General features: G+C 36.1%; 1 protein-coding gene and 5 long non-coding RNA genes across 14 annotated transcripts; all 6 read right to left on the reverse strand.

Moving 5' to 3' along the window:
* Positions 1-27379, reverse strand: LOC123319572. The gene is made up of 2 exons (XM_044906620.1): positions 24149-27379; positions 1-821 (listed from the first exon to the last, which is right to left on the reverse strand). The coding sequence occupies exons 1-2, from the start codon at positions 27330-27332 to the stop codon at positions 358-360; spliced, it is 3648 nt and encodes a 1215-aa protein (XP_044762555.1). The 5' UTR covers positions 27333-27379; the 3' UTR covers positions 1-357.
* Positions 2193-17961, reverse strand: LOC123319574. 9 transcript variants are annotated; one of them, XR_006538525.1, is made up of 8 exons: positions 17825-17961; positions 17439-17710; positions 17240-17376; positions 17106-17153; positions 16182-16405; positions 3856-3993; positions 3198-3340; positions 2193-2468 (listed from the first exon to the last, which is right to left on the reverse strand). It is a non-coding gene; the product is annotated as an uncharacterized LOC123319574 (long non-coding RNA). The 9 variants fall into 9 exon arrangements; XR_006538522.1 differs by lacking the exon at positions 2193-2468 and adding exons at positions 2673-2687; positions 3064-3111 and having other exon boundaries at positions 17439-17935; XR_006538516.1 differs by having other exon boundaries at positions 17439-17936.
* On the reverse strand, positions 4083-4893 carry LOC123319592. The gene is made up of 3 exons (XR_006538552.1): positions 4879-4893; positions 4492-4763; positions 4083-4106 (listed from the first exon to the last, which is right to left on the reverse strand). It is a non-coding gene; the product is annotated as an uncharacterized LOC123319592 (long non-coding RNA).
* LOC123319591 lies at positions 14940-15583 on the reverse strand. The gene is made up of 2 exons (XR_006538551.1): positions 15535-15583; positions 14940-15215 (listed from the first exon to the last, which is right to left on the reverse strand). It is a non-coding gene; the product is annotated as an uncharacterized LOC123319591 (long non-coding RNA).
* LOC123319595 lies at positions 16696-16920 on the reverse strand. The gene is made up of 2 exons (XR_006538555.1): positions 16782-16920; positions 16696-16729 (listed from the first exon to the last, which is right to left on the reverse strand). It is a non-coding gene; the product is annotated as an uncharacterized LOC123319595 (long non-coding RNA).
* Positions 22355-23682, reverse strand: LOC123319585. The gene is made up of 2 exons (XR_006538541.1): positions 22764-23682; positions 22355-22704 (listed from the first exon to the last, which is right to left on the reverse strand). It is a non-coding gene; the product is annotated as an uncharacterized LOC123319585 (long non-coding RNA).

Here is a 27379-nt window from a genome sequence, read left to right on the forward strand (position 1 = left end):
GGGTTATGCTGAATTTGGAAAAGAATGATTTAATTGTTAATGGTTGCTAAACGTGAAAATTTTGTATAATGAAGAATATTGTCGGTATGAACTTCGAGACGAACGATGAATTGATTTTGAAAAGGGCCAGAAATCACAGAAAATTTTGACGAAGAAATTCATTTGATAGGGATAATAAAGCGCGCGCATGAGGTCGGACAGCGATTAATTTTCATCCTGAGAATTTGATTTCAATTTACTCAATGAGGTAATTAACGAACAATTTGGAAAAAAAAGCAATTTTGAAAATGATGATTATGCAATTTTGCTGTTTCCGAAAATCGATGGATTGATTTGAAAAATTGATCAAAAATAGGATTACTCATTTTGGATAGAATTCAAAATGTTACCGAACACTATATTTTTAGTAAAAACTTTTTTAGATGATTTGAGCAAATACCCTTGATGTTTTGTCTTTACCACTTCTACCTTCACGGAATCCCAAGAGCGAGCTCTTGAGAAAGCCACATAGAGTTGTCCATGAGAAAAGACAGGACTCGCTAGGTATATGCCAACGCGTTCAAATGTTTGCCCCTGTGCTTTATTAATGGTGAGGGCAAAGCAAAGTTTCAACGGAAATTGTCGTCTTTTCAGTACAAACGGCAAGTTTTGGTCGGAAGAAGTTAGATCCATTCTAGGAATGAGAACTCTTCTCCCGCAAAAACGGCCGGTGACGATCTCGGCTGTTATCAACATATCTGTCACAGCTAACACCAGTAGTCGTGTACCGTTAATCAATCCATCTTCAAGACATAAATTTCGAAGAAGTATAACCGGTACACCTACAACAACTTCATAACATTCCTTCAAGATTTTGAATTTTTTCTGAGAAAAATTATGCTATATCACCATCTTGTTTCTGGAATACCCAATAGTTATATCTATATAATGTGAAATTTTTCAAAAAATTATTCTAGTATTGATAAATATGTATAGGAAAATGAATTGATTACTTGAAATCGAGCTAGTTTTGATAATTATTAACTGAATCTATAATTAGTTCGAAGTAATAATAGTAATAATACCTTGAGTAACACAACACAAGCTGTCTTTTGAAACCTGAAATTCAAAAGGGCGCTTATTCCGAGTTCTTCACCTAAAAAGTATTCTAGTTGCCATAGGAACCAATTCGTGAAATCCAATCAGATCAACTCAAAAATCAAAAGTTACTTCCGGTTTTTTGCAACAAAGTATATAAGTTCAAAAATTATCCCATTCATGTCTAATCCCATCATTTAAATAAAAAATCAATATTTCAAACATCAATAAATTCCCCAAATATTATTCCAAGTGGAAAATTCATCATCAATGGTATTTAAATATCGCGAAACGGAAATGACGACATACGAAAATTCGCTGTTTTTCAAGCCTCTCTCTGCGAATAAAACAGAAAATCTCAAACTGTGCGTATTTCATTGTAAAGTAATAAGAATTCTATGTTCTAAGATTGTTTACGACTTGACATTTATTTTTGATTCACAAGAATGGCACTCATTCATTTCTAGAAAAGCTTCAATTCCCTTAACATTTATATCAAATCATGACAGGTATTTCAAAATAACCAATATGTCCAATTTATGTGATAGGAAATGCAAGCTTTTTAGGGGTGTGTTCATAAACTTACTCCGAGAGTAGAGCACATAGAGAAAGGGAAAGAGTCTCTTGTCTCTGGTAGAGCATGAGTATGGTAATGCTCAGAGAGCATACTCTGAGGAACTAAAAGTACGTTTGTGAACGCTTCGGATAATCAGAGCTTACCAGAGATATAGAATATCTCTGGAGCTTACTCAGAGCTTGCTCTGAGTAAGTTTGTGAACGCATCCTAGAACTTCTGTTGTTTGAACCACAGAGCACTAATTTTGGAGAAGTGAAAGATAACAGCAGTGCCAACTAAGAGCACTCTATGGCTAAGAGCTTTCATGTCTATGATCGAAAGCTACACGACAGTTTATTCGAAATCGAAATTTGGATTGAATTTCTCATGTCATTTTATTTTATATTTCTGGAGCGTCGTATTTATTCAACTTCAATGTAAATTTACAGCTTCAAGTTATATATTCTGATTTACTTAGAATAATCCATTTATTATTTGTAAAAAATTACATCGATTATGAATTAACAGACTACTGGAATTGGGAATGAGAGAAAAAAAATAGCCAGTGAAAATATATTGATCAAAAATATAAAATGATTTTCCTATTTCAATAATATACGATAGAGATTATCACATAACATATATGACTAAGAGCGTTCCTTGAAATGAGGCGTTGTTCCAGTTTTTTCCCATTGAGAAAATTCTTTCGAAACAAAATTGAGCAGTATCAGAAAATGAATATTACTTATGAAATATAGAACCTCCTGGTTGATCTTCTATAAAGACTTAGCCCCCCAGAACTGTGTGCTATGTATAAAATCTCATGTTTATATACCTAAAAAAAAGGATATTTGTTATTTTACGAGTTTGCATGTAAAACATATGAAATATATTATGTGAACTTGTAAAATAGATCATATATTTCAAATAAAAACTCTCCTGAACGAATTGCTCTAGAAGCTTATCCATGAAGAACCTTTTTTATTTCAATTAACTCTCTCCGATACATGCTTTTTTGACATGACATTTCTGATAAATTTATGCGTGCCTGAAACTGAATATTAATTATGAAATACAGAACCTCCTGGTTGATTTACTATACAGACTTAGCCCCAAGAACGGTGTGTTATGTATAAAATCTCATGTTTATATACCTTAAAGAAGGATATTTGTCATTCTATGGGTTTGCATGTAATGTATATGAAATATATTATGTGAACTTGTAAAATAGATCATATACTTCAAATAAAAACTCTCCTGAACGAATTGCTCTAGAAGCTTATCCATGAAGAACCTTTTTTATTTCAATTAACTCTCTTCGATACATGCTTTTTTGACATGACATTACATGATCTGATAAATTTATGTGTGCCTAAAACTGAATATTGATTATGAAATACAGAACCTCCTGGTTGATTTACTATACAGACTTAGCCCCAAGAACGGTGTGTTATGTATAAAATCTCATGTTTATATACCTTAAAGAAGGATATTTGTCATTCTATGGGTTTGCATGTAATGTATATGAAATATATTATGTGAACTTGTAAAATAGATCATATACTTCAAATAAAAACTCTCCTGAACGAATTGCTCTAGAAGCTTATCCATGAAGAACCTTTTTTATTTCAATTAACTCTCTCCGATACATGCTTTTTTGACATGACATTACATTTCATGATTTGATAAATTTATGTGTGCCTAAAACTGAATATTAATTATGAAATACAGAACCTCCTGGTTGATTTATTATACAGACTTAGCCCCAAGAACGGTGTGTTATGTATAAAATCTCATGTTTATATACCTTAAAGAAGGATATTTGTCATTCTATGGGTTTGCATGTAATGTATATGAAATATATTATGTGAACTTGTAAAATAGATCATATACTTCAAATAAGAACTCTCCTGAACGAATTGCTCTAGAAGCTTATCCATGAAGAACCTTTTTTATTTCAATTAACTCTCTCCGATACATGCTTTTTTGACATGACATTACATTTCATGATCTGATAAATTTATGTGTGCCTAAAACTGAATATTAATTATGAAATACAGAACCTCCTGGTTGATTTTCTATACAGACTTAGCCCCAAGAACAGTGTGTTATGTATAAAATCTCATGTTTATATACCTTAAAAAAGGATATTTGTCATTCTATGGGTTTGCATGTGATGTATATGAAATATATTATGTGAACTTGTAAAATAGATCATATACTTCGAATAAAAACTCTCCTTAACGAATTGCTCTAGAAGCTCATCCATGAAGAACCTTTTTTATTTCAATTAACTCTCTCCGATACATGCTTTTTTGACATGACATTTCATGATCTGATAAATTTATGTGTGCCTGAAACTGAATATTAATTATGAAATACAGAACCTCCTGGTTGATTTTCAATACAGACTTAGCCCCAAGAACAGTGTGAACGGTGATTTATGATCTGATAAATTTATGTGTGCCTGAAACTGAATATTAATCATGAAAAACAGAACCTCCTGGTTGATTTTCTATACAGACTTAGCCCCAAGAACGGTGTGTTATGTATAAAATCTCATGTTTATATACCTGAAAAAACGATATTTGTCATTCTATGAGTTTGCATGTAATTAATCTGAAATATATTAAGTGAACTTGAAAAATAGATCATATACTTCAAATGAAGACTCTCCTGAACGAATTGCTCTAGAAGCTTATCCATGAAGAACCTTTCTTATTTCAATAAACTCTCACCGATACATGCTTTTTTGACATTGCTTTACATTTCATGAGCTGACAAATTCATGTGTGCCTGAAAATGAATATTAATTATTAAATATTGAATATCCTGGTTGATTTTATACACAGACTTACCCCCAAGAACAGGTTGTTATCTATAAATTCTCATATTTATACACCAAGTAAACATATTTGTCATTCTATGAGTTTGTATGTAATTTAATATGAAATACATTATGTAAACTTGAAAAATAGATCATATATTTCAAATAGAAGCTCTCCTGAACGAACTGCTTCAGGACTTTACCCCTGAAGAAGGTTTTTTATTCCTAATACAGTCTCTCCGAGGGATGATAATTGCCATTCTAGGATTTTTTCATTTCTGTATCTGATAAATTTATATATGCCTGAAAAAAATAAGTATTTATTAGTTACAAAATATACTATCAGTTATAATATCCGATCTCTCATACAGATTCACGTCCAAGAACTGTGTTTTATATCTAAGAATTCAATAATAACCTAACTTTCCCATTAAGGGAAAAAATTCAACTGTGATGTTAGCTTCGAAGTGCTATCGTACGGAGAAAAATGAAGTGAATATATTATATATATCCTCTAATAATTCCAATAATAATTAAACCTTAAAAATTTGCATCAATTTTTTTACTGTCTGTCAACAGTCTAATGAAACTGGCCTAAAGCTCCCACAACACTGTTACATAAATGACAAGAAAACACGTTATAGGAATTTAAAAATTATGGAAATTTTAGAATTTTAAGTTAGTTTTGGCTGAATAGTGACCTCGACTTTCCTAATATATATTTATTTTGGCAATTTCAACGCTAAAAATCACGAAATTACTGAAAATATTCAGGGCCAAAACGAAGGTTCTGAACGGTGCTTAACCGAGGTGGTTTCGTAATATCGAAAATTGCAAACTTACCTGTACATATTGAGCCGAAATATGGGTACCTGGAGATGCTACAGGATATGGAGAATGATTCTCTAGCATTTATCTTCCCTATTTTGGCATTATTCATATAATAATCGACTCGAGTTTCCGAAAACTGCAAAAACCCCTTTCGAAACGTCAGACGTGATGAAATTACCTCTATGCTCTTGGAAATTAATTTATCAAATTTTCTTAGACGTCAAAAATTTTCGAAATTCTTACGCTTTTTTAGGTAATATCGTTCGGGCTCCGGGAAAAAAAACAGGCCTATTTTAATTTCGGGTTCTTCGAGCTTAGTTCGACACCCATCCCGGCTCTCGAGCTACCGCGGATCTCTCAAGCTAATCAAATAACTTTGGCACCTTTTCGCGAAAATCGTGAATTTCGCGATTTTCTCACGCAATTTTCGGACACTTTTAGACGGGGTAAAAATACGATCTAGGCATTTTCGGAAAGCTCGATTCTTACTCTTGCGTTCCATTTACCGCTTTACCCGACCACGCGCCTTCGGCGCTCGCCATTTCAAATTTCCCATACCCTCCACCGACACTTCAACATGGCAAAAAATTTGATACGATTCAGTGATCATTTTTTATCAACGTTATAGTATTAACTAGTATAGCCAGGAGATCCACCTTGTAGGTAGATTCACCTTTACTGGCAGATTCGCCTTTCGTCCGTAGCTCGGGCCTACGGCCCTCGCGATACGCCTTTTGTTCGTAGCTCGGGCCTTCGGCCCTCGCTCGATTCCCCTTTTATAAATATCTAGGCCAAAAACGTTTTTTAAAAGCCCGATCGATTTAAGGCACCTCGTTCTGTGATCGCTGCCAAGCCGTCAAAACTGACGTTAACCTTTAAATCACACTCTGACATCGATTGTCAAAGTGCACTTTCACTTAATTTTCTCTGATAATCAATAGAAAATAATTTAATTTTGTGGAATGTCACTCGATTTTTAATAGACGTCAAAAATTTTCAAAATTCTTACGCTTTTTTAGGTAATATCGTTCGGGCTCCGGGAAAAAAAACAGGCCTATTTTAATTTCGGGTTCTTCGAGCTTAGTTCGACACCCATCCCGGCTCTCGAGCTACCGCGGATCTCTCAAGCTAATCAAATCAAATTGGTACCTTTTCGCGAAAATCGTGAATTTCGCGATTTTCTCACGCAATTTTCGGACACTTCTAGACGGGGTGAAAATACGATCTAGGCATTTTCGGAAAGCTCGATTCTTACTCTTGCGTTCCATTTACCGCTCTACCCGGCCACGCGCCTTCGGCGCTCGCCATTTCAAATTTCCCATACCCTCCACCGACACTTCAACGTGGCAAAAAATTTGATACGATTCAGTGATCATTTTTTATCAACGTTATAGTATTAACTAGCACGGCCAGGAGATCCACCTTGTAGGTAGATTCACCTTCACTGGCAGATTCGCCTTTCGTCCGTAGCTCGGGCCTACGGCCCTCGCGATACGCCTTTTGTTCGTAGCTCGGGCCTTCGGCCCTCGCTCGATTCCCCTTTTATAAATATCTAGGCCAAAAACGTTTTTCAAAAGCCCGATCGATTTAAGGAACCTCGTTCTGTGATCGCTGCCAAGCCGTCAAAACTGACGTTAACCTTTAAATCACACTCTGACATCGATTGTCAAAGTGCACTTTCACTTAATTTTCTCTGATAATCAATAGAAAATAATTTAATTTTGTGGAATGTCACTCGATTTTCAATAGACGTCAAAAATTTTCAAAATTCTTACGCTTTTTTAGGTAATATCGTTCGGGCTCCGGGAAAAAAAACAGGCCTATTTTAATTTCGGGTTCTTCGAGCTTAGTTCGACACCCATCCCGACTCTCGAGCTACCGCGGATCTCTCAAGCTAATCAAATCAAATTGGTACCTTTTCGCGAAAATCGTGAATTTCGCGATTTTCTCACGCAATTTTCGGACACTTCTAGACGGGGTAAAAATACGATCTAGGCATTTTCGGAAAGCTCGATTCTTACTCTTGCGTTCCATATACCGCTCTACCCGGCCACGCGCCTTCGGCGCTCGCCATTTCAAATTTCCCATACCCTCCACCGACACTTCAACGTGGCAAAAAATTTGATACGATTCAGTGATCATTTTTTATCAACGTTATAGTATTAACTAGTATAGCCAGGAGATCCACCTTGTAGGTAGATTCACCTTTACTGGCAGATTCGCCTTTCGTCCGTAGCTCGGGCCTTCGGCCCTCGCTCGATTCCCCTTTTATAAATATCTAGGCCAAAAACGTTTTTTAAAAGCCCGATCGATTCAAGGCACCTCGTTCTGTGATCGCTGCCAAGCCGTCAAAACTGACGTTAACCTTTAAATCACAAGCTGACATCGATTGTCAAAGTGCACTTTCACTTAATTTTCTCTGATAATCAATAGAAAATAATTTAATTTTGTGGAATGTCACTCGATTTTTAATAGACGTCAAAGATTTTCAAAATTCTTACGCTTTTTTAGGTAATATCGTTCGGGCTCCGGGAAAAAAACAGGCCTATTTTAATTTCGGGTTCTTCGAGCTTAGTTCGACACCCATCCCGGCTCTCGAGCTACCGCGGATCTCTCAAGCTAATCAAATCAAATTGGTACCTTTTCGCGAAAATCGTGAATTTCGCGATTTTCTCACGCAATTTTCGGACACTTCTAGACGGGGTAAAAATACGATCTAGGCATTTTCGGAAAGCTCGATTCTTACTCTTGCGTTCCATTTACCGCTCTACCCGGCCACGCGCCTTCGGCGCTCGCCATTTCAAATTTCCCATACCCTCCACCGACACTTCAACGTGGCAAAAAATTTGATACGATTCGGTGATCATTTTTTATCAACGTTATAGTATTAACTAGCCATAGAGACTTCGTCCCAAATTATAAGCCGAATTTTTCTCAAGTGGTCAGCCTCCTGGGATTGTGCCGTTATAGAGGAGCGGGAAGATGCATTCAGATGTAATGGCAACCTGAACGTCGAATGGACCGTTCTTCCGTTTCTGAGCAATAACGCAGCTATCCCAGTAAAGGCTACGGCAAGAGTTGGTATATGCCGTTCCTCGCAATATTCCAGCAACGTGTTGTACAGATGAGTCTTTCCCGTACCACCACTGCCTTGGAGATAGAAATATCTATCTACACCTAACGCCGCTGACTCGACCGCAGAAATGATTTTGTTGAACACATTGCGTTGTTCCTGGTTCAAACTCCCAAGACTTGAATCTGACGACTCCGTTCTCGAAGTCTCATCGTCGTCGTTGGTGTTGGTAACGTTGACTCCCGAACTTGAGGTCGGCTCCGGCAGATTAAAGTCTCTGAGAGTTTTTCCCAGAAAACGTAATGTCTTCTCGATTCTACGCAGAGCGCAATCTTCAGATTGGCATTCTGAGATACCTTTCCTCACATAATCCTCTATCATGAATCGCTTGAACTCATTCCAAAGTGACAGTGGTTCGCCGATCTCACAGAAACACAGCATGTACGCGAATAATTTCCGTATACACCCGGGCATTTCTACCAGGGCTGCGTGTTCCAGAGTTCTGAACCACTCCGAATCTGACGCTATCAGATTTCTGGCCAGTACCGCTTCTTTAAACGTAGAATATAATGTGCCGCCAAAGGATTTTAAATCATTAAAAGATTTTGCTCCTGGAACGTGAAGGAGCAAAATACGCAAATTAAACTTTTCTATGTACTTCGGACTTATAGTGTACATCCATAGACTTATAAATAACATGGACTCCGCATGTGAGAGAGAAGTCGGTTGGTTGAATAAGATGGAAAGTTTGTGGGCAAGCTGTCAAAAGGTTATAGAACACAAGTTTATGCGAAAATTTTCTTCAATAAATTTTAAACAAGCTTCCGAGAAGACACACAGAAATTCCATAGCATTCCTTCGAAATCAATTATGTCAAAAAATATGTGAGTTTTAGTCAAAAATAGATGTAATGAGAATAATAATCAACTTATCAACACCTTGTGGGCAAAGTCTGCGAAAATTGTAAAAATTTTCCATAATAAATGTTCAACAAGCTTCCGAGAAGGCAAACAGGAATTCCTTAACATTCCTTCGAAATGGAAAATATAAAAATTATGTGAGTTTCATTCAAGAATAAATATAATGTGAATAATACTCAACGTATGAACACCTTGTGGGCAACGTCTGCGTTAATATCCATCATATGATTTTGACATTGCCCACAAGGAATCAGTTCATCTCTTTCTTGTTCGATCAAAACGCATAAGCCCTTCTCTCTCTAATGCATACAACCCCTCGATCTACTGAAAAGTCACGTGACAGTGAGTCCATGTATTATAAGTCTATGTGTACATCCTAGGTATTACAGATCGTTTTCTCAAACGTCTAACCCAGCGATGTTGGGTGGCATTAAAAGAATAAAGGAGAGGTATTTCACAATACTTCCATTCACGTGCGCTAGGATCGTTCACATTAAGTTCGAAATACGCCTCCAAACGACTGAGTTTTGAACGTTGTAACGCTGTCATCTCTTCCCCTTCTTCAAAATATACCTCACGTTCTCCAGGCAAATGGACGGGTAACCTATAGATTGTATGACTTTTGTCTTGAATATGGAAAGACAACAATCTCCAAGCTGATTCACCGGAAGAGATGTAGCGGGAATCAATGAATGCTTGGATTTCGTCCCAAACGACCTCATTTCGCAACTGAAGAACGGCAGCATCAGGACCTTTATTTATGTATTTGAAAACATATTTGATAGCTCCTACTGAAGTTATCACTTCCACGTTTATATGAGATTGATATTTCATGGATAAATATGGATTATACGGAACTACGTCTCTGTTATCTATCACACACATTCCTTTGTTTCTTTTGAATATCGCGGTGCGACCGTCATTTCTTCGCCTATATACGGGCAACGCACAATTAATTTTGGTAATTTCCGAAAACTCTTTGGGATAATGCTTGGTGCACTGTCCGTCGACCATACATGGAGAATCCGGTGCGCGATCACCACAGGGTCCGTGAATCATGGTGGACATTATAATATCAAAAAACCGGGTGTTTTCGGCTGGTAGCTCGGCGCAAATCAGCTTGTCTACATCCTCAGAATTTCGCAGTTTATATTCATCTGCCAAAGTCAGAAGACAGTGCATATGAGGAAGACCGCGTTTTTGAAATTCTATAACGTAAACGTAAGCGATCACATCACCGAAAATTTTGAATTTCAATATATCCTCGAAAAATGCCCTCCTTTTTAAATCGAACACTCGCGCGATTAGTTCCGGTCTATCCTGAGGATTCAACAGTTTACTTCCCATATTTTCAGTGATCTCACGCCAGTTGGGGTTACAGGTGAAAGTGACGAAAAGGGAGGGTCTGCCATATTTTGCTACAATGGCCATTGCATCTTGATAATTTTGCTGCATGCAAAGATTATAGAGTTAGGCAAAGATTATAGAGTTATAATCTTTGGCTGCATGAAACGTGCCCCTCCGATGAACGAACTCGGTAGGATAGTAACTCTACCTATTCTTTCACCACCGTCTGGTTCCACTACCGTTCTTCGCGCAATATAATCTTGGAGCCCGACGTAGCTCTCGACGCGTAATTCCTTCTGATGTGTTCGCAAAAAATTTAATCGGAAACCTTCTAACTCAACGTATTTGTCAACGATGAACTGTTGAGCCAAGCGTCCAGATAGAAGGATCGGGTTAAAATGATTTGCACGAATCATCAGACGGTAGCACTCGAATTCTAATTTTGAAATCCGTTTATTTCCAATTGTTTTCTGCAACCCAGTCGACCATCCCAATTCTCCGTTAGGGAAAAGTAATGGATAACAGAGAGCATCAACAATTGGAGACAATTTTGGGATATCCTTAATTTGGAAACTATTACTTGTACTTATTAAATTCACACGAACTGTGCCTGGTGGAGGTATATCCCCGTCGACTGTACGAAAAATAGCGCCGTTTTCGGTGGAAGTGGAAGGTGCCGCGTAGACCTTCCTGTTGGTTCCTGGTTGTTGGTGGAAATATAGGCCAAGTTGCGGAACGGAATCGTTACCACTGGTTCGTCGTGTGTCACGAACCACTTGACCTAGGGTAGAGTACATTTGGGCGTATGGGTGAGTTTCCCTCAGCAGAGCATCTATTTGCCCTAATAATCGGGGGTTGCAACCGTCTCCAACTCCTTTTGATGCCCTCTTCTTCGTGGCTTCTCCTGAATCCACGAAATACAGCGATCCAAATGCTGGATCGGATGGACAAACATCGCCTACTCGGTGGTATATCTGTCCTGAGACCACAACAACAGGGGCTCCTCTCGCCAAACCTTCTCTTTGAACGATTGTCGTGGAGCCAAGGGCGAGCAGCGTGTTGTAACTTCTTATATGTTGTATGAAGTTCTTCGATTGAGGGTGGTTGTTCATGATCAAAGCCTTCAGCAGGTCCGGATAAGCGGTACTCACCGGAAGGCTCACTGCGCCTCTTTTGCAGCAAATCATATTCTCGGTGCGAAAAAATAGAGCTCCACAGAAAGAGCACTCACTACTAAGCGCCTCAAGGTAATGGGCAGGCGTGTCCTCCTGATGTTCAGCGACATCACACACAACAGACGTAGAGGTTTCCGTTTCGTAATTATCGTCCTGTCCAACTTCGCAATTTTCCGATATCATCGATGACAAAACTGCTTTTGTAGATATTCTTTCAGATGGAACGACTCCAAATGAGGAGGAATCGTATTCCTCCAGTAAATAATACTGGTCTCCATCTGACAAATTATCCACAGAAACCATTCGCACCTCTATCGGAGTCAAATTGTAGAGCAGAACAGGAGAATAATTTTGCAATAAATAATTCAATAAATATTGGAGATTATTGAAGCTGAGCAAGCATGTTTTACCTTCCTCTTCTATACATTCACCGTTCGCCCCACGACTGTGAGAATCAAATAGATAATAGGAGTTCGCTATTTTTCCTATACAGGTAGATAATTCCCCAGACGTAAATATAGCGGAAGTATAATTTCGAAAAACCTGTGGTAGACCTTGCGCTAACGGAATATCGAATTCTTCATGATTTTCAATGTTTATATGACCCACAACTGAATCTTCCTCATTTATATGCAATGAAAAACAAACGTTATTGATTTTGAACTTTGGAAACACCTCCACAACTAACAACTGATTAAAAACGGGTAAATTCCGCGAAAAAATTGATTTTAAATATAATTTATCCCCGTAATCCAAAATATTATCTATGATCGCAGTGCACCAAGAATTGAAGGGGAGAAGTTTGCTATAAGCCAATGCAACTGCCGCGATTGCAGTACATTGGTGACCTCTGGAATCCGGACTAAATCGTAAATCATTTTGGTTTCGAGAACCTCTTATGATGGTTCTGAATATCACGGATTGCCTTTCATCATTATTATCACGTTGAGAAGATGAAATTAACGGAGTCATTACTTTGTCCTTGCTGGTTCCTGCTATTCCAATTCCATCAGAAATATCTGAATTTGAAAGTAATAAAATAAATATAATTTACTGAACGTGAGTGAATGTTTTCAATTCATGTGATATATTAGTAGTTTTATGAAACATTGAACTCTCATTGGATATAATGAAATTTAGTTATAATATGGAATTGCTGTAGAATATGCTAAATTTGAATATTATATTTCGTAATTTATTGTTCTTGAATGAAAGATAATTAATTTTCCAAAGTATTGAAGGTGAAAAGGCATATTGGAAAATATAACACTCATTGAATTTTTCTGAAAACATTTTCAGATTCTATAAAATTCCACAGATTTCTGATTCATTTGTGAAAAAGTCGAAAAAAAATATTATACAAAAATATCTCAAATACCTGGAACGAAAACTTTCTTTCCCTTCCTCGTTTGCTTACTCAATTTGCTTGCTCCTCTCTTCCTTCTCTTCATGATTCGGCTCGAAGCTGAAATAAGTCAATTTGTAATGTGTTATTAATTCGTCACAATCTTTTGTCCTATTAAAAATGACACACAAGGAAGCTTTAAGCTAGAATAAGGGACCGTAATTTTCAATTTGGAACGTTTGTATTTTCAATTCAGAAACATTTTCATAGAAACGTTTCAGATAAACCTTTCATACGTAGGTCATTTCTGGTGTTGGGTGTACCTATGTCTCGCAAATATATATGAACCAAAAAGAGAAACGTTTCACGTGGAAAATTAGTGGTTTCAGTAACAAATTTTGGTTTGCCTACTGCAGGATTATTCATATCCACTTCTGAATGATTTAATTAACGAAACTTTCTTATAAAATTGAATGACACTATTTCTTACCTTCTATGTTTCGCAAAGTCCAAAATCCTTCTGGAGATTATTATATGTGGTACCTATTGAATCGATAATAGTATATTAAATATATCGAATAAACGGGGGAATAATGATAATATAAATTTGTTTTAAAATCCAAAAAATCATTCGAAACTATTCAACAACTTCATAACATTCCTTCAAGATTTTGAATTTTTTCTGAGAAAAATTATGCTATATCACCATCTTGTTTCTGGAATACCCAATAGTTATATCTATATAATGTGAAATTTTTCAAAAAATTATTCTAGTATTGATAAATATGTATAGGAAAATGAATTGATTACTTGAAATCGAGCTAGTTTTGATAATTATTAACTGAATCTATAATTAGTTCGAAGTAATAATAGTAATAATACCTTGAGTAACACAACACAAGCTGTCTTTTGAAACCTGAAATTCAAAAGGGCGCTTATTCCGAGTTCTTCACCTAAAAAGTATTCTAGTTGCCATAGGAACCAATTCGTGAAATCCAATCAGATCAACTCAAAAATCAAAAGTTACTTCCGGTTTTTTGCAACAAAGTATATAAGTTCAAAAATTATCCCATTCATGTCTAATCCCATCATTTAAATAAAAAATCAATATTTCAAACATCAATAAATTCCCCAAATATTATTCCAAGTGGAAAATTCATCATCAATGGTATTTAAATATCGCGAAACGGAAATGACGACATACGAAAATTCGCTGTTTTTCAAGCCTCTCTCTGCGAATAAAACAGAAAATCTCAAACTGTGCGTATTTCATTGTAAAGTAATAAGAATTCTATGTTCTAAGATTGTTTACGACTTGACATTTATTTTTGATTCACAAGAATGGCACTCATTCATTTCTAGAAAAGCTTCAATTCCCTTAACATTTATATCAAATCATGACAGGTATTTCAAAATAATAAATATGTCCAATTTATGTGATAGGAAATGCAAGCTTTTTAGAACTTCTGTTGTTTGAACCACAGAGCACTAATTTTGGAGAAGTGAAAGATAACAGCAGTGCCAACTAAGAGCACTCTATGGCTAAGAGCTTTCATGTCTATGATCGAAAGCTACACGACAGTTTATTCGAAATCGAAATTTGGATTGAATTTCTCATGTCATTTTATTTTATATTTCTGGAGCGTCGTATTTATTCAACTTCAATGTAAATTTACAGCTTCAAGTTATATATTCTGATTTACTTAGAATAATCCATTTATTATTTGTAAAAAATTACATCGATTATGAATTAACAGACTACTGGAATTGGGAATGAGAGAAAAAAAATAGCCAGTGAAAATATATTGATCAAAAATATAAAATGATTTTCCTATTTCAATAATATACGATAGAGATTATCACATAACATATATGTCTAACAGCGTTCCTTGAAATCAGGCGTTGTTCCAGTTTTTTCCAATTGAGAAAATTCTTTCAAAACAAAATTGAGCAGTATCAGAAAATGAATATTACTTATGAAATATAGAACCTCCTGGTTGATCTTCTATAAAGACTTAGCCCCCCAGAACTGTGTGCTATGTATAAAATCTCATGTTTATATACCTAAAAAAAAGGATATTTGTTATTTTATGAGTTTGCATGTAAAACATATGAAATATATTATGTGAACTTGTAAAATAGATCATATACTTCAAATAAAAACTCTCCTGAACGAATTGCTCTAGAAGCTTATCCATGAAGAACCTTTTTTATTTCAATTAACTCTCTCCGATACATGCTTTTTTGACATGACATTTCTGATAAATTTATGCGTGCCTGAAACTGAATATTAATTATGAAATACAGAACCTCCTGGTTGATTTACTATACAGACTTAGCCCCAAGAACGGTGTGTTATGTATAAAATCTCATGTTTATATACCTTAAAGAAGGATATTTGTCATTCTATGGGTTTGCATGTAATGTATATGAAATATATTATGTGAACTTGTAAAATAGATCATATACTTCAAATAAAAACTCTCCTGAACGAATTGCTCTAGAAGCTTATCCATGAAGAACCTTTTTTATTTCAATTAACTCTCTCCGATACATGCTTTTTTGACATGACATTTCTGATAAATTTATGCGTGCCTGAAACTGAATATTAATTATGAAATACAGAACCTCCTGGTTGATTTACTATACAGACTTAGCCCCAAGAACGGTGTGTTATGTATAAAATCTCATGTTTATATACCTTAAAGAAGGATATTTGTCATTCTATGGGTTTGCATGTAATGTATATGAAATATATTATGTGAAATTGTAAAATAGATCATATACTTTAAATAAAAACTCTCCTGAACGAATTGCTCTAGAAGCTTATCCATGAAGAACCTTTTTTATTTCAATTAACTCTCTCCGATACATGCTTTTTTGACATGACATTACATTTCATGATCTGATAAATTTATGTGTGCCTGAAACTGAATATTAATTATGAAATACAGAACCTCCTGGTTGATTTTCTATACAGACTTAGCCCCAAGAACAGTGTGTTATGTATAAAATCTCATGTTTATATACCTTAAAGAAGGATATTTGTCATTCTATGGGTTTGCATGTAATGTATATGAAATATATTATGTGAACTTGTAAAATAGATCATATACTTCAAATAAAAACTCTCCTGAACAAATTGCTCTAGAAGCTCATCCATGAAGAACCTTTTTTATTTCAATTAACTCTCTCCGATACATGCTTTTTTGACATGACATTTCATGATCTGATAAATTTATGTGTGCCTGAAACTGAATATTAATTATGAAATACAGAACCTCCTGGTTGATTTTCTATACAGACTTAGCCCCAAGAACAGTGTGTTATGTATAAAATCTCATGTTTATATACCTTAAAGAAGGATATTTGTCATTCTATGGGTTTGCATGTAATGTATATGAAATATATTATGTGAACTTGTAAAATAGATCATATACTTCAAATAAAAACTCTCCTGAACGAATTGCTCTAGAGGCTCATCCATGAAGAACCTTTTTTATTTCAATTAACTCTCTCCAATACATGCTTTTTTGACATGACATTTCATGATCTGATAAATTTATGTGTGCCTGAAACTGAATATTAATTATGAAATACAGAACCTCCTGGTTGATTTTCAATACAGACTTAGCCCCAAGAACGGTGTATTATGTATAAAATCTCATGTTTATATACCTAAAAAAAGGATATTTGTCATTCTATGGGTTTGCATGTAATGTATATGAAATATATTATGTGAACTTGAAAAATATATCATATACTTCAAATAAAAACTCTCCTGAACGAATTGCTCTAGAAGCTTATCCATGAAGAACCTTTTTTATTTCAATTAACTCTCTCCGATACATGCTTTTTTGACATGACATTTCATGATCTGATAAATTTATGTGTGCCTGAAACTCAATATTAATTATGAAAAACAGAACCTCCTGGTTGATTTTCTATACAGACTTAGCCCCAAGAACGGTGTGTTATGTATAAAATCGCATGTTTATATACCTGAAAAAACGATATTTGACATTCTATGAGTTTGCATGTAATTAATCTGAAATATATTAAGTGAACTTGAAAAATAGATCATATACTTCAAATAAAGACTCTCCTGAACGAATTGCTCTAGAAGCTTATCCATGAAGAACCTTTCTTATTTCAATAAACTCTCACCGATACATGCTTTTTTGACATTGCTTTACATTTCATGATCTGACAAATTCATGTGTGCCTGAAAATGAATATTAATTATTAAATATAGAATATCCTGGTTGATTTTATACACAGACTTACCCCCAAGAACAGGTTGTTATCTATAAATTCTCATATTTATACACCAAGTAAACATATTTGTCATTCTATGAGTTTGTATGTAATTTAATATGAAATACATTATGTAAACTTGAAAAATAGATCATATATTTCAAATAGAAGCTCTCCTGAACGAACTGCTTCAGGACTTTACCCATGAAGAAGGTTTTTTATTCCTAATACAGTCTCTCCGAGGGATGATAATTGCCATCCTAGGATTTTTTCATTTCTGTATCTGATAAATTGATATGTGCCTGAAAAAAATAAGTATTATTAGTGACAAAATATACTATCAGTTATAATATCCGATCTCTCATACAGATTCACGTCCAAGAACTGTGTTTTATATCTCAGAATTCAATAATAACCTAACTTTCCGATTATGGAAAAAAGTTCAACTGTGATGAGAGCTTCGAAGTTTTATCGTACGGGGAGAAATGTAGTAAATATATTGAATATATCCTTTAATTTCAATAATAATTAAACCTTAAAAATTTGCATCAATCTTTTCACGGTCTGTCAACAGACAAATGAAACTGGCCTAAGGATCCCTCAACACTTGACAGGAAAACACGTTATAGGAATTGAAAAATTATGGAAATTTTAAAATTTTAAGTTAGTTTTGGCTGAAAAGTGACCTCGACTTTCCTAATATAAATTTATTTTGGCAATTTCAACGCTAAAAATCACGAAATTACTGAAAATATTCAGGGCCAAAACGAAGGTTATGAACGGTGCTTAACTGAGGTGGTTTCGTAATATCGAAAATTGCAAACTTACCTGTACATATTGAGCCGAAATATGGGTACCTGTAGATGCTACAGGATATGGAGAATGATTCTCTAGCATTTATCTTCCCTATTTTGGCATTATTCATATAATAATCGACTCGAGTTTCCGAAAACTGCAAAAACCCCTTTCGAAACGTCAGACGTGATGAAATTACCTCTATGCTCTTGGCCTCTTGGAAATTAATTTATCAAATTTTCGTAGACGTCAAAAATTTTCAAATTTCTTACGCTTTTTTGGGAAATTTCGTTCGAACTCCGGGAAAAAAAACAGGCCTATTTTAATTTCGGGTCCTTCGAGCTTAGTTCGACACCCATCCCGGCTCTCGAGCTACCGCAGATCTCTCAAGCTAATCAAATAACTTTGGCACCTTTTCGCGAAAATCGTGAATTTCGCGATTTTCTCACGCAATTTTCGGACACTTTTAGATGGGGTAAAAATACGATCTAGGCATTTTCGGAGAGCTCGATTCTTCTTCTAGCGTTCCATGTACCGCTCTACCCAGCCACGCGCCTTCGGCGCTCACCATTTCAAATTTCCCATACCCTCCCCCAACACTTCAACATGGCAAAAAATTTGATACGATTCGGTGATCATTTTTTATCAACGTTATAGTATTAACTAGTAAGCCCATAGATCTACCTTTATTGATAGATTTACCTTTTTTGGCAGATCAGTATAGCCAGGAGATCCACCTTGTAGGTAGATTCGCCTTCATGGACGGATTCGCCTTTTGTCCGTAGCTCGGGCCTTCGGCCCTCGCGATTCGCCTTCCGCCCGTAGCTCGGGCCTACGGCCCTCGCACTTAATGATACGCGAATACTATACAATACTGAGTATCACACATAACTCACACCGTTCGATATATACAGGCATTGTCGCAAATTTCACGAAAGAAAACAAATAATCTCATACACTGCTCAAAAATTGGCAAAAATCAGTTATATTCAGTTGGACAGAAGCCTTATAACGGAGATTCCATGCATTCAGTTCATCTTGAATTGAAACTCACAAAGTTCTTTCTCTACGATGAAACAAAAAACTAACCTGAAATGAGAATAACTGGCCAAAAGTCTATAAAAGTAGAATTTTAACGCAAAAAACACACCCTGCCATTGTATTCCAATAATCATTAAATCATTCCACTCGAATAAGTTATTCGAAAACATTTTTCCTTTTATCTGGAATGATTAAATACAATAATCCTCGTACAATAATCAAAAAGCTTAAAAATTGGCCAAAATCTGTTATATGGAATGGGAAAGAAGCCTAATTAAAAAAATTTCAAGCATCATAATATTTAATTCAGTTCATTTTGAACAAAAATCTACAAAATCCCTTCATCTACGATAAGAAAAAAAACTAACCTCAAATGACAAAAACTTGGCGAAAGTCTATATAAATATAGAATTTTTACGTAAAACCTTACTCATAGATTGTGTTTCAATAATCTTTTTATCATCCCAATAATCATTTTATTATTCCACTTGAATGAGTTAATTGAAAACATTTCTCCTATTATCTGGAATGAGCGAATAGAATAATCCTTGTACACTAATCTAAAAGCTTGAAAATTGGCCAAAATCTGTTATATGGAATTGAAAAGAAGCCTAATTATGAAGATTTCAAGTATTATAACATTTAATTCAGTTTATTTCGAACAAAAACCTACAGAGTCCCTCTCTCTACGATAAGAGAAAAATCTTACCTTGAATGAGAAAACTCGACAAATGTCTATAAACATAGAATTTTAACGCAAAAGCTCACTCATAGATTGTGTTTCAATAATCATTATATAATTCCAACAGAATAACTTATCTCAAAACGTATTTTGCCATAAATCTAGACTAAGAAAATCATCTCCATACACTACCCAATTGCTTGAACGTTGTCAGAAATCTGATGTACTCAGTTGAAAAGAAGAGAAATAGATCATCTACTTCACATGGAAACTCTCCTGAACGAATTGCTTTATGAACTTACTCTGAAAAAACTTTTTTTTACCAAATAACACTGTCCGAGAGATGATATTATACATTTCTTGATCTGATAAATTTATATATGCCTGAAAATAAATTTCAATTATAAAATATAGAATCTCCTGGTCGATTTTCTGTGCAGACTCACCCCCAAGAACCGTTTGTTATCTAGAAATTCTTATGTTCATACACCAAGATTAAGGATGTTTCTCATTCTGTGAGTTTGCATGTAATTTAATCTGAAATCCATTATGTAAACTTGACAAATGGATCATATACTTCAAATACTAACTCTTCTGAAACAATTGCTCAGAAGCTTACCCCTGAAGAAGCTTTTTTTATATAAAATGAGACTTTCCGAGAGATGATATTTGACATTTGTGAATTTCATACATTTCTTGATATGATGAATTTATATGTGCCTGAAAAATAAGTATTGTTAGTGACAAAATAAACTATCAGTTATTGTTATTACATCTGATTTTGATACAGATTCACGTCCAAGAACTGTCTTTCATATCTGGAAATTCAATAATAACCTAACTTTCGGATTATGGGGAGAAATTCATCTGTGATGTGAGCTTCGAAGTGCTATCACTGCTATGCTATTGTACGGGGAGAAATGTAGTAAATATATCCTTTAATTTCAATAATAATTAAACCTTAAAAATTTACATCAATTTTTTCACGGTCTGTCAACAGTCAAATGAAACTCACTCAACACTTCTACCTGAATGACAGGAAAACACGTTATACGAATTGAAAAATTATGGAAATTATAAAATTTTAAGTTAGTTTTGGCTGAATAGTGACCTCGACTTTCCTAATATAAATTTATCTTGGCAATTTCAACGCTAAAAATCACGAAATGACTGAAAATATTCAGGGCCAAAACGAAGGTTCTGAACGGTGCTTAACCGAGGTGGTTTCGTAATATCGAAAATTGCAAACTTACCTGTACATATCGAGCCGAAATATGGGTACCTGGAGATGCTACAGGATATGGAGAATGATTCTCTAGCATTTATCTTCCCTATTTTGGCATTATTCATATAATAATCGACTCGAGTTTCCGAAAACTGCAAAAACCCCTTTCGAAACGTCAGACGTGATGGAAATTACTTCTATGCTCTTGGAAATTAATTTATCAAATTTTCGTAGACGTCAAAAATTTTCGAAATTCTTACGCTTTTTTAGGTAATATCGTTCGGGCTCCGGGAAAAAAAACAGGCCTATTTTAATTTCGGGTTCTTCGAGCTTAGTTCGACACCCATCCCGGCTCTCGAGCTACCGCGGATCTCTCAAGCTAATCAAATCATTTTGGTATCTTTTCGCGAAAATCGTGAATTTCGCGATTTTCTCACGCAATTTTCGGACATTTCTAGACGGGGTAAAAATACGATCTAGGCATTTTCGGAAAGCTCGATTCTTACTCTTGCGTTCCATGTACCGCTCTACCCGGCCACGCGCCTTCGGCGCTCACCATTTCAAATTTCCCACACCCTCCCCCGATACTTCAACATGGCAAAAAATTTGATACGATTCAGTGATCATTTTTTATCAACGTTATAGTATTAATTAACTAGTAAGCCCATAGATCTACCTTTATTGATAGATCTACCTTTATTGATAGATCTACCTTTATTGATAGATCAACCTTTTTTGGCAGATCAGTATAGCCAGGAGATCCACCTTGTAGGTAGATTCGCCTTTTCGGGCTGATTCGACTTTTTGGGCTGAGACGCCTTTTCGGGCTAAAACCCACTTGATTACTCCAACGCCTGAATGTTAAACATAAATTTAATTAACAGGGTGATTCGTGCAGTTTCATTCAGTCTATCCGCTTCATTTCAAATAAAACACCCTGTATATTATTATGTTTTTCAAAACTCCTCAACAACCTGATTTCAACAAACTATCGATGCATGGTCTATTAGGACCATTATTATTTCATCTGAAACTTCTAACAAAGTTAGTGTGTTTAATAGGAGACTGTGTTATGCGCATATATTCCAATGCATTAAAATCAATTAGAACATATACATAATTTGAGTAGTCAGTTTATCAAATCTTTGAGTAACATACCACAACCTGTCTTCGAAAATCTAAAATTGAATATTAAGAAAACAATGGAAAGATGAAAGATATATTCAAATTTAATTGGTTTTCGAAAGTGAATATTATTATATCGAATATTAAAAAAATACTTAATCAATTTTGCTGGGTTAGTGCAACGGGGTACCATACTGTTTTGCGTATGATATAAAAGCTCAGGGAAAAACCTCAGCAGAAAAAACCCTGTCTCCCCGTGTTTACAAACATTAAAAACATTTCTATATACATTACAAAAATTAAAAACAATTCTATATGTATTACTAACAATATATACACAATATATACATAAGAATAACAGCTATGCAACAGATGGGATAAGGTTGGTTGGTTTTCGTCAGCTTTCTCCTTTATTCCTTGATGATGATCTGAAAATTTCAAATTGAATTGAGTTATTAGATAGAAAAATTAATTTGGAAATACTTACGTTTATATGGCCCTAGAAAATATGGTATGGTCTTCCGTAAAGTTAAATGCACCTCCGTTAATATTTCCCGACATGATAATTCAGAGTGAATTCCAGAAACTCAAAAAAAAAGACGAAGAAATTTTTTTTTCGAAAAATTTTGAATAATTGTGCCTAAAAGATTATTAGGAATATGTGAAAAGGTGGAAAAGGTTATGATTCAACAATTTTGACGAATGGAAACAATTAAAAAAATATATAATAACGAAAAAAGATAGGGGTAGGGGGTTATTGATATGAAATATAAAAATTTTGGGTTTTTCCGAGATTTGTTTGTGTGATTTGAAGTGTGAATAGAAACAGTTAAGTTACCATATAATCCATAATTTATCCATGAAATAATGAATGAGAATTTGGAAAACAATTTGGAAATAGAAATTTGGAATAAATTTCGAAAAACGTGGAATATCGAAAGATGATGCGTTAATAAGTGTGAATTGCTTGAGAATGAGGGAAAATGGGAATTTTGAAAAAAATTGGGTTGAGAATACGTTACAAAAAAAATATTAAACAAAGAATGCGAACGGGTTATGCTGAATTTGGAAAAGAATGATTTAATTGTTAATGGTTGCGAAACGTGAAAATTTTGTATAATGAAGAATATTGTCGGTATGAACTTCGAGACGAACGATGAATTGATTTTGAAAAGGGCCAGAAATCACAGAAAATTTTGACGAAGAAATTCATTTGATAGGGATAATAAAGCGCGCGCATGAGGTCGGACAGCGATTAATTTTCATCCTGAGAATTTGATTTCAATTTACTCAATGAGGTAATTAACGAACAATTTGGAAAAAAAAGCAATTTTGAAAATGATGATTGTGCAATTTTGCTGTTTCCGAAAATCGATGGATTGATTTGAAAAATTGATCAAAAATAGGATTACCCATTTTGGATAGAATTCAAAATGTTACCGAACACTATATTTTTAGTAAAAACTTTTTTAGATGATTTGAGCAAATACCCTTGATGTTTTGTCTTTACCACTTCTACCTTCACGGAATCCCAAGAGCGAGCTCTTGAGAAAGCCACATAGAGTTGTCCATGAGAAAAGACAGGACTCGCTAGGTATATGCCAACGCGTTCAAATGTTTGCCCCTGTGCTTTATTAATGGTGAGGGCAAAGCAAAGTTTCAACGGAAATTGTCGTCTTTTCAGTACAAACGGCAAGTTTTGGTCGGAAGAAGTTAGATCCATTCTAGGAATGAGAACTCTTCTCCCGCAAAAACGGCCGGTGACGATCTCGGCTGTTATCAACATATCTGTCACAGCTAACACCAGTAGTCGTGTACCGTTAATCAATCCATCTTCAAGACATAAATTTCGAAGAAGTATAACCGGTACACCTACTTTGAGTTTGAGTTTGTGATGAGGCATTCCGCTTGGTGTTATGCTGTTCAAATATTCTTCCGGAAAGTTTGCCACCTCGTCTTCATCACCCGAAGCCACGCTATCGTTACTGTGAATAACGAAGGTCTTTCCGGGAAACGATTCGAGAATTTTGTCATTGAGTAAATTACAATGTTCATTCTTGGGACAGAGAATAGCTCGCTGTGCGAGTTGCTGTGGTGTAAGAGCGTGAAGCTGTCCGTAAATCTCTCTAACAACATCAACCGTCAGACAACGATCTGGCAGATTAACAAAATCACCATCTTTTGTGTCCTTGTCTTTGACGATTTGGGTGTTGGTGGTACCCCTGCCCAGATCTTCTAGCCACCGGGTGAAATCCTCCCCACCTGCATTTACACGCATATTGGTCATCAGATGGACCACTTGAAAAACTCTCCAGAACCTATAATTTGTGAAAAAGAGCTCGATTTGTTCTACACGACCAGAAGCTACTGGAAGTAGCTGTTTAACATCTCCTCCAAGTAGTATGCATTTACCTCCGAAAGGCCGGGGGTCCATACATACATCTCGAAGTAGATCGTCCACAATATTAAGGACATGGTAACTGGCCATAGAGACTTCGTCCCAAATTATAAGCCGAATTTTTCTCAAGTGGTCAGCCTCCTGGGATTGTGCCGTTATAGAGGAGCGGGAAGATGCATTCAGATGTAATGGCAACCTGAACGTCGAATGGACCGTTCTTCCGTTTCTGAGCAATAACGCAGCTATCCCAGTGAAGGCTACGGCAAGAGTTGGTATATGCCGTTCCTCGCAATATTCCAGCAACGTGTTATACAGATGAGTCTTTCCCGTACCACCACTGCCTTGGAGATAGAAATATCTATCTACACCTAACGCCGCTGACTCGACCGCAGAAATGATTTTGTTGAACACATTGCGTTGTTCCTGGTTCAAACTCCCAAGACTTGAATCTGACGACTCCGTTCTCGAAGTCTCATCGTCGTCGTTGGTGTTGGTAACGTTGACTCCCGAACTTGAGGTCGGCTCCGGCAGATTAAAGTCTCTGAGAGTTTTTCCCAGAAAACGTAATGTCTTCTCGATTCTACGCAGAGCGCAATCTTCAGATTGGCATTCTGAGATACCTTTCCTCACATAATCCTCTATCATGAATCGCTTGAACTCATTCCAAAGTGACAGTGGTTCGCCGATCTCACAGAAACACAGCATGTACGCGAATAATTTCCGCATACACCCGGGCATTTCTACCAGGGCTGCGTGTTCCAGAGTTCTGAACCACTCCGAATCTGACGCTATCAGATTTCTGGCCAGTACCGCTTCTTTAAACGTAGAATATAATGTGCCGCCGAAGGATTTTAAATCATTAAAAGATTTTGCTCCTGGAACGTGAAGGAGCAAAATACGCAAATTAAACTTTTCTATGTACTTCGGACTTATAGTGTACATCCTAGGTATTACAGATCGTTTTCTCAAACGTCTAACCCAGCGATGTTGGGTGGCATTAAAAGAATAAAGGAGAGGTATTTCACAATACTTCCATTCACGTGCGCTAGGATCGTTCACATTAAGTTCGAAATACGCCTCCAAACGACTGAGTTTTGAACGTTGTAACGCTGTCATCTCTTCCCCTTCTTCAAAATATACCTCACGTTCTCCAGGCAAATGGACGGGTAACCTATAGATTGTATGACTTTTGTCTTGAATATGGAAAGACAACAATCTCCAAGCTGATTCACCGGAAGAGATGTAGCGGGAATCAATGAATGCTTGGATTTCGTCCCAAACGACCTCATTTCGCAACTGAAGAACGGCAGCATCAGGACCTTTATTTATGTATTTGAAAACATATTTGATAGCTCCTACTGAAGTTATCACTTCCACGTTTATATGAGATTGATATTTCATGGATAAATATGGATTATACGGAACTACGTCTCTGTTATCTATCACACACATTCCTTTGTTTCTTTTGAATATCGCGGTGCGACCGTCATTTCTTCGCCTATATACGGGCAACGCACAATTAATTTTGGTAATTTCCGAAAACTCTTTGGGATAATGCTTGGTGCACTGTCCGTCGACCATACATGGAGAATCCGGTGCGCGATCACCACAGGGTCCGTGAATCATGGTGGACATTATAATATCAAAAAGCCGGGTGTTTTCGGCTGGTAGCTCGGCGCAAATCAGCTTGTCTACATCCTCAGAATTTCGCAGTTTATATTCATCTGCCAAAGTCAGAAGACAGTGCATATGAGGAAGACCGCGTTTTTGAAATTCTATAACGTAAACGTAAGCGATCACATCACCGAAAATTTTGAATTTCAATATATCCTCGAAAAATGCCCTCCTTTTTAAATCGAACACTCGCGCGATTAGTTCCGGTCTATCCTGAGGATTCAACAGTTTACTTCCCATATTTTCAGTGATCTCACGCCAGTTGGGGTTACAGGTGAAAGTGACGAAAAGGGAGGGTCTGCCATATTTTGCTACAATGGCCATTGCATCTTGATAATTTTGCTGCATGAAACGTGCCCCTCCGATGAACGAACTCGGTAGGATAGTAACTCTACCTATTCTTTCACCACCGTCTGGTTCCACTACCGTTCTTCGCGCAATATAATCTTGGAGCCCGACGTAGCTCTCGACGCGTAATTCCTTCTGATGTGTTCGCAAAAAATTTAATCGGAAACCTTCTAACTCAACGTATTTGTCAACGATGAACTGTTGAGCCAAGCGTCCAGAAAGAAGGATCGGGTTAAAATGATTTGCACGAATCATCAGACGGTAGCACTCGAATTCTAATTTTGAAATCCGTTTATTTCCAATTGTTTTCTGCAACCCAGTCGACCATCCCAATTCTCCGTTAGGGAAAAGTAGTGGATAACAGAGAGCATCAACAATTGGAGACAATTTTGGGATATCCTTAATTTGGAAACTATTACTTGTACTTATTAAATTCACACGAACTGTGCCTGGTGGAGGTATATCCCCGTCGACTGTACGAAAAATAGCGCCGATTTCGGTGGAAGTGGAAGGTGCCGCGTAGACCTTCCTGTTGGTTCCTGGTTGTTGGTGGAAATATAGGCCAAGTTGCGGAACGGAATCGTTACCACTGGTTCGTCGTGTGTCACGAACCACTTGACCTAGGGTAGAGTACATTTGGGCGTATGGGTGAGTTTCCCTCAGCAGAGCATCTATTTGCCCTA

Source organism: Coccinella septempunctata, chromosome 8, assembly GCF_907165205.1.
Source record: "Coccinella septempunctata chromosome 8, icCocSept1.1, whole genome shotgun sequence".
Lineage (NCBI taxonomy): Eukaryota > Metazoa > Arthropoda > Insecta > Coleoptera > Coccinellidae > Coccinella > Coccinella septempunctata.

What these genes read in the sequence shown, in the direction of transcription:
- LOC123319572 (XM_044906620.1), bottom strand. Translation starts at nt 27,332, where the DNA reads ATGTACTCTACCCTAGGTCAAGTGGTTCGTGACACACGACGAACCAGT. An exon ending in CAAACTCAAACTCAAAGTAG is followed by an intron (nt 822 to 24,148) that starts GTGTACCGGTTA and finishes AAGTTGTTGTAG; the next exon opens with GTGTACCGGTTATACTTCTT.